Below are 11,385 nucleotides of genomic sequence, written 5' to 3' on the forward strand. Positions count from 1 at the left end.
CTCCCCCCCGTAAAAAGAACATCCTAGAGCCAATAAGTAAGCTTAGCTGAGTGGTAGGGTACGAGATCAATACCAAACATCAGTTGTGTTTCTCTATACTAGCAATGAACAATTTTAAACTTACATGTAAAAATTTACATGTAAAAGCAAAGGAACGATACAGACAAAATAGTTTTAAAAACAAAGAATAAATTGAATGGCTCCTTTTTTTTTTTTTTTTATTTTGAGATGGAGTCTCGCTCTGTCACCCAGGCTGGAGTGCAGTGGCCGGATCTCAGCTCACTGCAAGCTCCGCCTCCCGGGTTCACGCCATTCTCCTGCCTCAACCTCCGGAGTAGCTGGGACTACAGGTGCTCGCCACCTTGCCCGGCTAGTTTTTTTTTTTTTGTATTTTCTTTTTTAGTAGAGACGGGGTTTCACCGGGTTAGCCAGGATGGTCTTGATCTCCTGACCTCGTGATCCGCCCGTCTCAGCCTCCCAAAGTGCTGGGATTACAGGCTTGAGCCACCGCGCCTGGCCTGAATGGCTTCTGTAACTCAGTAATAAAACACCTTTGAGAGTCACATGGTTGTTGTATGTGTAAATAATTCATTCTGACTGGGCACGGTGGCTCACGCCTGTAATCCCAGCACTTTGGGAGGCCAAGATGGGCAGATCACCTGAGGTCAGGAGTTTGACACCAGCCTGGCCAACATGGCAAAACCTTGTCTCTACTAAAAATTTAAAAAAAAAATTAGCTAGGTGTGGTGGCACACGCCTGTAATCCCAACTACTCAGGAGGTTGAGGCATGAGAATAGTTTGAACCCAGGAGGTGGAGGTTGCATTGAGCCGAGATTGTGCCACTGCACTCCAGCTTGGGTGAAAAAGAGAGACCCTGTCTCAAAAAAACAAAAACAAAAACAAACAAAACAAACAAACAAAAAAATGGAGGAAGCATACTACTTAATGTTGAGACCTACTAGAAAGCCACAGTAATCAAGATACCATAGTATTTGTGAAGGAAAAGACATAGAGATCAATGGAAAAGAGCAGAGTCCAGAAATATAGCAAATTTTTTACAAAGGTGCAAAGGCAATTTAATGAAGGACAGTCTTTCAACAATGGTGTTGGGATAATTGGGCATTAATATGCAAAAATAAGCCTCAATCTAAGCCTCACACTCTACATAAATCTTATTTCAAAATGCATCAGTGTAAGACATAAGACTATAAAACTTCAAAAAGAAATCATAGGAGAAAATGTCTGTAATCTGGGCTGAGGCAGAGTATTCTTAGAATGCTACTAAAAGCATGATTCATAAAAGAAAAAAGTTTGGTATGTTGGATTTCATCAAACTGGATAACTTGTACTCTGCAAAGACACAGTAGGAAAGTTAAGACAAGCTACAGATGGGAAGAAAATGTTTACAAACTTGGTGTTCAACAGGAGACCTGTATCAAGAATATATAAAGAATTCTCAAAATTCATCAATCAGAAAACAAATAACCCAATTAAAAACTGTTCAAAAGACTTTAACAGATACTTCACCAAAGAGAATATATGGAAGGCAAGTAAGCACTTAAAAAGATGTTTACCATCATTAGTCGCTAGGGAAATGCAAATTGAAACATGAGGAGATCCATGAGAAGATACCTATTAGAATGGTTAAAATAAAATTGAAAATACCAAATGCTGGCAAGACTGAAGAACTACTATGCTCTTGTCTGAAAGTATGTGTCCCCCCAAAATTCACATGTTGAGCCCTACCCCTCAAGGTGATGGTAGTAAGAGATGGGGCCTTTGGGAGGTGATTAGGTCGAAAGGGCTCCTCCCTCATGACTGGATCAGTGCCCTTTCACACGAGGCCTGAGAGAAAGCCTTTTTGCCCCTTCTACCATGTGAGGACACAGAGAAGCACCCTCTATGAGGAGGGGGACTTCACTAAACACAGAATCTACCAGTGCCTTGATCTTGGACTTCCCAGGGTCTAGAACTATGAGCAATAGATTTCTGCTGTTTATAAATTACCTTGTCTAAGGTATTTTGTTGTAGTTGCCTGAATGACAAAGACAGAGATTGGAACTCTTATATACTGTTGGTAGGAATGCAGAACGGTACAGCTGTGGGGAAAACAGTTTGGCAGTTTCTTGCAAATTCAAGAATATGATCCAGCAGTTCCACTGCTAATAAAAACCATGTTCACACAAAAGCCTGCACATGGATGTCGATAGCAGCATTATTAAATATCATTAAAATGTGTAAACAATACAAGTGTTCTTCAGTGGGTGAAAGGATAAACGAACTGTAGTAATCTATGTAATGAAGTACTAAATACTACTCAGCAATATAAAGGAATGAATTATTTATTTATTTGTTCATTTATTTATTTTGAGATGAAGTCTTGCTGTGTCACCCAGACTGGAGTGCAGTGGCACGATCTCGGTTCACTGCAACCTCCACCTCCCGGACTGAAGTGATTCTCCTGCCTCAGCTTCCTGAGTAGCTGGGACCACAGATGCGTGCCACCATGCCTGGCTAATTTTTGTATTTTTAGTAGAGACAGAGTTTTGCCATGTTGGCCAAGCTAGTCTCAACCTGGCCAGCATGACGAAACCTCAAGTGATCCTCCTACCTCGGCCTCCCGAAGTGCTGGGATTACAGGCGTGAGCCAACTTGCCTGATGAGAATGAATCATTTATACATACAACAACCTGTGTGACCCTCATTTTACTGAGTTAAAGAAGCCATTCTCAAAAGGTTATGTATTCCGTGCTTCCATTTATATAACGTTCTTTAAAAAATAAAACTAGTGATGAAGAACAAAATAGTGGTTGGCAGGATAAGTTACTCCCTCCCCCATCCCCTTTCCTCCCTCAATTGCTGTTAAATGCATCGTCTCAAAGTTAAAACCAAGACAAGCTTGATCAATGTAAAAAAACACAACTCTATGTTGGGGTGCAGGGAATTTGGTCACTGTCACCTCCCATTTCCTCTTTCATCTAGAAAGCGTAACATACCATGGAATGAGGAAGCTGGCTTCTGTGATCTGTTAATATTTGAAGTATGGCCTTTTAATAGGGCCATTGGCAATGTCAATAAGGAAACATCCTGAGAAGGAGAGGGCGATGAGCCTATCGCTCTCAAATCTCACAGCCTGGGGAATAACTCACTACAGAAAAACCGACCTGAATGAAGGTGAAAGAGAGAATCCACCCACGTTTATGAAAGATCATGCCTTAGCTAGCCCCCCTTAGTTCTTAGCCACCTTCTTCTCAGTTTTAAGACCCTGCTATGCTAACCGGGAAGGAAAGCATTTTCTTACTAAACTTAACCTGACCTCCTTTTGACCTTCATGTGGTTCTCAGGTTTAAGACCATCTGTACTAATGAGGAACGAAAGTATCTTCTGACTAACCTTCACCTGACCTTCTTTCGCCCTTCACCTGGTTTCCTCAGATCTTTCTTTCCCTTAGTTTGTATTTCCTATAGCAGTAATTAAGTTCCATTTGACTAGGTATTGAGTACCTAAGTGTGTGAGGCTCTCACACAGGGAATCAAGGTTGATGTACAACTTACCATATACCAACTTACCTGTTCACACATTAACATTGTAAAGAAAAGGACAAGGGCAGAAAAACATTTAGACATTTTAAAAAAGAAATTTACCAGTAAAAGTTATTTATTTCTTAAAAGACATTTTTAAAAACTATTTTACCTTCATAAAAAAAGTATGAAAGTAAAAAATAGTCAAACATTCCATATTTATTATCCAAAGAAACAGTTCTATTTATTTATTTATTTTGAGACAGAGTTTTGCTCGTTACCCAAGCTGGAGTACAACGGCCCAGTCTTGGCTCACCGCAACCTCCACCTCCCAGGTTCAAGCAATTCTCCTGTCTCAGCCCCCGAGGTAGCAGGGCTTACAGGGGCCAGCCACCACGCCAGGCTAATTTTTGTATTTTTAATAGAGATGGGGTTTCACTGTGTTGGCTAGGCTGGTCTTGAACTCCTGACCTCAGTCAATCCACTCACCTCGGCCTCCCAAAGTGCTGGGATTACAGGCCACAGCACCTGGCCTATTTTAAATAGCATATGATAACTCAAAAATAAAACAGTAGTAAAAGGGTTAAAGTCCCTTTAAATGTCATTCCCCAAAGATAATCATTTTAACAGTATAAAGTCCGTCCTTACAGAACGCATGTATGCATTTTTTAACATAAATGGTTGCCAGCAATTTTTTCTATATAAGCAGATGGTACTAGTTATTCTCCCATATCCATTATGCCATTTTCCTTAGTAATAACATCTCCAACTTTTAGCTGGGCATTTGACTACATAGAATTGTGTGTTTTTTATTTTTATGCTGAGTGGAGATAAAATAGCAAGAGTTTTAAAGTGGCAGATCCCAGTCTTGGTTCTGTTATGAGCTAGATGGGCCAGGTGAGGAGAGTTGCTTCAACTTTTTGGTACTATAGGAGGCAGCACAGCACAGTGCTTATGTACAGATGGAGTTCCCAGATCGGACACTCCCTAGCAGTATGATCGCAAGCATGTCACTTATCCTCTCTAAGCTTCCTCTGTTGAATGGAGATAAAGATATCCCTTAACTCATCAGTTGTAAGAATTAAATGAGATAGTGCACACAAAGAGCTTGCATGGGTCAGTACTCAACAAATGTTAGCTATTATTATAGTTGTTTTATTAGCTTTTGAAAAAGAAGGTAATAGTATTTGCTTTATCAGGTTGAGGATGAGGATAAAAAAACAAATATGAAAGACTGTATAAGCTAAAAGAGTCATAATATCACTAAGCTTAAAAAGAACCCTGCTTGGCCGGGTGCGGTGGCTCAAGCCTGTAATCCCAGCACTTTGGGAGGCTGAGACGGGCGGATCACGAGGTCAGGAGATCGAGACCATCCTGGCTAACACTGTGAAATCCCGTCTCTACTAAAAAATACAAAAAACTAGCCGGGCGAGGTGGCGGGCACCTGTAGTCCCAGCTACTCCGGAGGCTGCGGCAGGAGAATGGCGTAAACCCGGGAGGCGGAGCTTGCAGTGAGCTGAGATCCGGCCACTGCACTCCAGCCTGGGCGACAGAGCAAGACTCCGTCTCAAAAAAAAAAAGAACCCTGCTCCTTGGCATTGGGATATGGAACGATATTATTATAGTAGTTCTGTGTGTGTTGCCTATGGGGACCAATCCACCGGAGTAACTAGACAGGAGAATGTATCTGACAGAAAGTTGTCCCTCAGTTTAAAGGAATTAACTAAATTGGATGCCACTGGAGAGTGCAGACAGCTCAGAGATCCGCTGTGTGTTAATCTGATACCTTGTTATGTATCAGAACTTGCTCAAGCCTCTTGAGCACACTTGTGACTTCCAGGCATTGTTCTTGTTGTCCCTTTTCCAGGCCACACAGGACTGCTTAAGGGTGAGCTACAGTTATATGAACACTTCATCTTATACGTTCTATCGCCAATGGAAACCTTTCATAGACTGATGTCATTTGGGGCAGAATCTGTGTTTTATTTTCCACTGTATTCTCAGGGCCAACCCAGTGTCCGGCACACAGTAAAAGCCCAATCAGTGGACATCCAATGTCTCTAGAAACTCTGCCCCTTAGCTAGAGGCAGATTTCACAGGCTGGGAGAGGAGAGGGCAGGCAGAATGTGGAGGGGAGGCAGGAGGCTTGTGTATCTGGCTTTTAATGTCTGCCGGATGTGGCAGCTGCCACCAGCTGTAGACCACTTTATGACTTTGACATATACAGTCCCGTTCAGAACTGTGCTACAGCTCAAGGATATTACTGTAAATCAATCAGAAATAATTAAATTCTGGAAAACCCTCCCAGGCTGCAATCTTGCCACGGAGCAAAAAATGATCTAAATCTAGACATGCCATTTAAAAACTTGATTACACCAGGCACTGTAACATCTGGTCCTGATGCCAGATACATTTAGGTTCAAATTCTATCTCTGACATTTATGAGCTGTGTGACCTTAGGCAAGTTCCTTAACGTTGCTAAATTTCAGTTTTCCTTCTTTAAAAAGCCATTGATAATACTCCAAGAAATGGTTGTGAGGATTATTCAATCTTGATGAGTAAAGTAGTTTCAAGATAGATCCTGATTTTAAATTCTGGCTTTGCTGCTTAAGTTGGACAAAATACTCAATCTTTTTAAATTGTATCCTTCTCTGTGAAATGAGAATTAAAGTGTATACCTAATGAGGTTATTGAGAGGATTAATTAAATCTGTATAACATGTTTAGTACAGTGTCTAGTATACAGTAAGGGCCTAATACATGTTAGCTGTCATTATTACCACAATAATTACTATTATTACATAAAAAGGCAGCACTAAATATATATTGGTGTAGCCATCTCCTCCAGCTTAATCTCCTACTAATGAGAAATATCCAAGAATTGGACAATTGGGTCAAGCGTAAGGCATATCTTGATAGATATTGCCATAATGCTCACCAAAAGGCTTGTAACCAACTTACAATGTCACTAACAATGTGAAGAATCTATCAATTTCATTCTAACCCTCATAGACTTTTTTTTTCTGTTATTTTTAAAGGGGCAGCATGGTATCTCAAGGTTACTTCAATTTTCATTTATTACTGTGAGGGTGGACATTTTCCCATCTGTTATGTTTACTGTTTGGATATCTTCTGGTGTGAATGATTTATTTCTATCTTTTGCCTATTTATCAGTTTGAATCTTGGTGTTTTTCTTAAAAATTTGAATAAACTATGTATTAGAACATTAACTATTATATTTAATGCAAATACTTTCCTGGTAAGTTGGAGCCATAGAGGTCTGGTACAGATGAGGGGATATCAGGAAAAAGTTCTATGTGTTCAGGGATTTTTCTGTGGGTGGGGCTGCTGCCTTCTGCATGATGAACTCAACTACCCTCACATCCATCTCACAATGTCTCTGGCCCTGCATGACACTGTAGTTCTTTTTTCTTTTTTAATTATTTTATTTATTTTATTTTTAAAGACAGAGTCTCCACTGTGCCACTCTGGTTGGAGTGGAACAATCATAGCTCACTGCAGCCCTGAACTCTTGGGCTCAAGGGATCCTCCCACCTCAGCCTCCTGAGTAGCTAGGACTACAGGTATGTGCAGCAGTGTCAGGCTAAATTTATTTTTAATTTTTGTTGTAGAGACAGGGTCTGGCTGTGTTGGCCAGGCTGGTCTCAAACTCTTGGCCTCAAGCGATCCTTTTGCCTCAGTCTCCCAAAGCACTGGGATTATAGGCATGAGCCACTGGGCCCAGCCCCAACACTGTAGTTCTATATTGCTAACTATAGGGTACTTGTATTTCTTCTTAGTTGTCTTGTAGATACCTCAAGCCTATCATAGATATGAATGAACTCATCAGCCATTCCCCAACCTGCTAACTTTCTAAACTTCCCCATTTGGACCCTTATTGTTCTAGTCAAGAGGTCTTGAAGTTCTTTCTCAATATAGTAAAAAGGCTTCCCTGAGTCTCTCAGACAGGCTTGTCGAAGCATCTCTTTTTTGTTGTTGTTCATATATGCCAAGCCAGAACAGAATGAAATTATACTCTTGAGTTGTAAGTCATGTGTCCTGATTTTTGATTTGGAAAATATGATCACACATATCAAAAAAATGAGCAGAAGAGGCAGCCAAGTTGACATGTTGTCTCAGGAACTTTCTGAATGCCAATATCTGCTACTGAAATTAATACATGTGAGCCTGAAGTTGGTAAGCAGAACAATCCCATGGAGACTGCAAGCCAGACATGCGTATTTGATAGTGGAAGTGGGGAATTAATCAAAGGAAAAGACAGTACTAGAAATCATTGCCTTGGGTATTTGGTCCACACATCTACTTTCCTTAAATGATTTTTGTATTTTAATGGTGATATTTTTCAAATTGTTTGGGCAATTAAACATTTTTAATAATTAGTATAATACAGTATTGATTTTGTCTTAGCATTATGGTTTTTTCTGTTGATGCTTCCATTAGGATATGAGTACCATGAAATTAGAAAGTGTGTTTTGACCTTTCTTCTAATGCCCAGCCCAATGGCTTTGTGTAGATACATGTGGATTGAATAGATCTATGTGGAGATCCAGTTCCCTCTAAAGTCAACTGAAGTGGGCGTCATGAGTTGCAATAGAGAAAACACAACAAGGCAAGCATCAGGTCAAAAATAAAAAGCCAAGATAACATCTTAAATGAAAGTTTCTCTCCTTCTTATTTTCTAACTTTCCCCTCAATTTCCCCCAGTACACAATGGATCACTTAAGAAGCCCCATCCTCTTCAGAGACAAGAAACACTTCCAGTAAGACACACTGAGAATAACCGCAGTTTCTTAGTGCCTTTGGAGTATGCATTGAAATTCCGTGAAGTTCAGAAGTTCTTCCGAGAGTTGGGTGTGCCTGTGTGCGGTGCATGCGCATATGAGTAGGTACATGCACGTGGGTGTGTGGTGCGGCATACTGTTCTCATGAAGGCACACTTTCTACACTGTTCAGGGGAGGAGAATGAAAAAGCCACTTTTTTCTCAAGGCAGAGTATGATGGTATGAAATCCACATTCACCACCCTCAAATATTCCTTCATTCCCCAAAAGGTCATGTTTAGGGGAGCAGGGTGAAGTCTGGGCATTGGGCTTAGTATATTCTAATTATTTCTACAAAGACTAACTAGATTTTCCAATTTGAAGAGGGTCCTTGGAGGGTTTCTTTTGTCAGCTGTGGGGGACAGGCAGGTGGGGATACCCAGAAAGAATTGGGAACCTGGAACTCACATTAGCAAGCAGTTGATCATAAAACAAAATGACTTGCTAAATTCCAATCAATGGCACAGTGTGACCTGAGAGTGATGTCCTGAATTCCCTTCCACAGTTATCTGGAGAAGGACTTAGATGGGTATATTCCAATATTGGCGAGAGTCCCTTTACACTCCCCAGCAGCAAAACTGGTTATTTTACATCCCAGGTCATTATCTCATTATCTGTGTCTCTGGATTGCATTCTTTAGTAACTAATCACTCACCTACAACAGTACATAGTAAGGTCAAGGATGAAATTTCTCAGAATCTCGCTCCCCACAGCACCACGTACAAGGAGACCCAACCATTCCAGCCAACCCCGTGTGTCTAAGTCCCATTCGCCCACATAAGTCTCTATTTGACAAATTCCTCGAGTTCCTACCCTTGGGGTGGGGACCTTTCGTCTCCCGTGAGGTGCCGGCTCTCCCAGGCTTCGCAGACTGCCCCGGTGGGGTGGGGAGATTCGCCTCTGGTGCCGAGGGAAAACTGTGTTAGGCGAGGGTGGAAGTTCTGTCGGACCCGTGCGAGCACGTGGGTGTGCGCGGGCCGCGTAGTGAGCAGCAGCCAGGATTCCGCTCCAGATCGCGCCCCCACCGCATTTCATTGCCTGGAACGGCCCACGCCCCGCGATGGCCCCGCAGGCACCCGGCACAGCACGGCGTGGCTGCGCGGCCCCCGCAGCGCACGGACCCCCACCCTGCCCGACCCCAGACCCGCAGGCGAGCCCGTCTGGTATGCAATGGATGGAGAGGGTACCAACTAGTCATCCCAAAGTCCTTTAGAGGGCAACTCGGCGCGATTTTCTCTTCCCGACCCGCTGCCTCCGCAGCAGCCGCCCGGAGCACCCCCGGGCAGGTGCCCCGCGCGAGCTCCGTGCCTTCCCCGCGGATCCCTGGCCCCTGCTGGACCCAGGCCCAGCACAAGAGAAATGAATTTGCTCTGTACCTGATCCTGGCCTTCTCGGCCCTCTGTAGCTCCTCATTTCTTTCCAGCACCTGAAGGATCTTCCTGGCCTCTTCGTCATTTAAGAAACTGAAATCAAACCCCGGAGGAACTTTCGTCATTTTCTTTACTGTGTGTGAGTTACACTTGAGCTCCTTGGCGCCTCCTGTTAGGAAGGCATTTTTCAATATATACAAGACCAGTTTCACTAACTTGATCCCACAGCCAATAATAAGTCCGTCCCTTTGAAAGTCTAAAACCACAAACCTAGGGAACGCCCACACCTAAAGGGCTCATATTGACAACACCTTAATGACATATTTCTCTCAACCTGTCCAACCGAGATGCAAAGTGAACGTCTAAAGGGAGAGAGGGAACCAATCCTGTTCCAAGGGGGGCGGGCCCTCTCTCGTCCCCTCCCTCGTCCCCTCCCTCGATCCCTCCCTCGTTCCCTCCCGTAACCCTCCCCGCCCCCTATCTGAGTTGTTAAGCAAACAAGCCTATGTAATTCTGCCTCTAAAGTGAGGCAAGGCTAAGTGTTGGCGCCAAAGTGTTTGCTTTTGCTGTTGCTGTTTGCTCGCAGAACTTGAGCTTGACTAGCAAAGGAGTGAAAAAGAAGGAGATTCATGACTAATCCTCCCTTTCAATAATTAAGAGCCCATAGAAAATAGAATTGCAAGTAGGGTTTGTAACTGGCAAAAGGGTTACTTCGTTTGAAAGACCAGGAATAACTAAACTCAATTACACTACTGACTGTGGATGAACCTGGCTGAAGGGCGGAAATTATGTATCCTTGGAAACGAATTATTTGCCAAGCCTCTCATCCGGTAGACACCCCCCACCTCCACTGTCCTACAAAAGTCATTCTCAGACTTTAGAAACAAACAAACAAAACAGTTTATGGTATTTTAGGAGAAGACAGCCCAGAAGCAAAGGACGGTAGAAAACACCTGTTAGAAGTTTTCTGTAAGATTTTATTACCATCTTAATAAACTCAGAGAAGTAATACACATGCCATTTAAAAATACCTAATCCTCTGGTGAAAGCAAATGGTAATCCTATGAAGCCACGGAAATAGCTTTCCTAGAAAGTCAGTTGTTCCACAATACAATGAGGAATAATGGAAATTTATAAAGATATTCACATATATGCATTTTTTTAAATTATCAAGGCTTTTACAGAAAACATGTTTTTATCTTGGCTTCACTTCCTACACAAAAATAACTCTGTCAGATTGACTTTTCTGTCCCATAGCCTTAATTTGGTCATTTTGAAGATGGTGATGATTACTAACATATAAAATGTTATCTACATGTATCATTTCTTTTCGTGGCACATAAACCCAATTAAAATTCTGTATCTTTACAAGAACATGATATCAAAAATTGCCACTTGTGTTTTGGTCTCTGGGTTATCCCCACTCGATCATCATTATTTAAAACGTGCCTAGGCAGCTAGCCATTCAGACAACTTTCTGTGGGTGCTGTTATTTGTGTGAACCAGGAACCAATTTTGTTCACCTATGGTGTACACAACACGGAACTCCTTTATAAACAGTGTCTGTATTAGTGATCATGTTTTGGGAGTATGTCTTGTATAGGGCGTCCAATTTTTCTAGTGTGTTCATTTATTTAGCATACACGTGGGACTT

The 11,385-nt window shown here is 42.2% G+C and overlaps 1 protein-coding gene across 1 annotated transcript in view; it reads right to left on the reverse strand.

The window, feature by feature from the left end:
- Positions 1-10,013, reverse strand: part of EXPH5 (exophilin 5) — a 92,021-nt gene extending 82,008 nt beyond the window's left edge. The window contains exon 1 of the mRNA XM_026451982.1: positions 9,738-10,013. Within this exon, the coding sequence (XP_026307767.1) occupies positions 9,738-9,856 (119 nt within the window). The 5' untranslated portion in view covers positions 9,857-10,013. The remainder of the gene's footprint in view (positions 1-9,737) is intronic.
- Positions 10,014-11,385: the final 1,372 nt, after the last annotated feature.

Source organism: Piliocolobus tephrosceles, chromosome 13 (genome assembly GCF_002776525.5).
Source record: "Piliocolobus tephrosceles isolate RC106 chromosome 13, ASM277652v3, whole genome shotgun sequence".
Lineage (NCBI taxonomy): Eukaryota > Metazoa > Chordata > Mammalia > Primates > Cercopithecidae > Piliocolobus > Piliocolobus tephrosceles.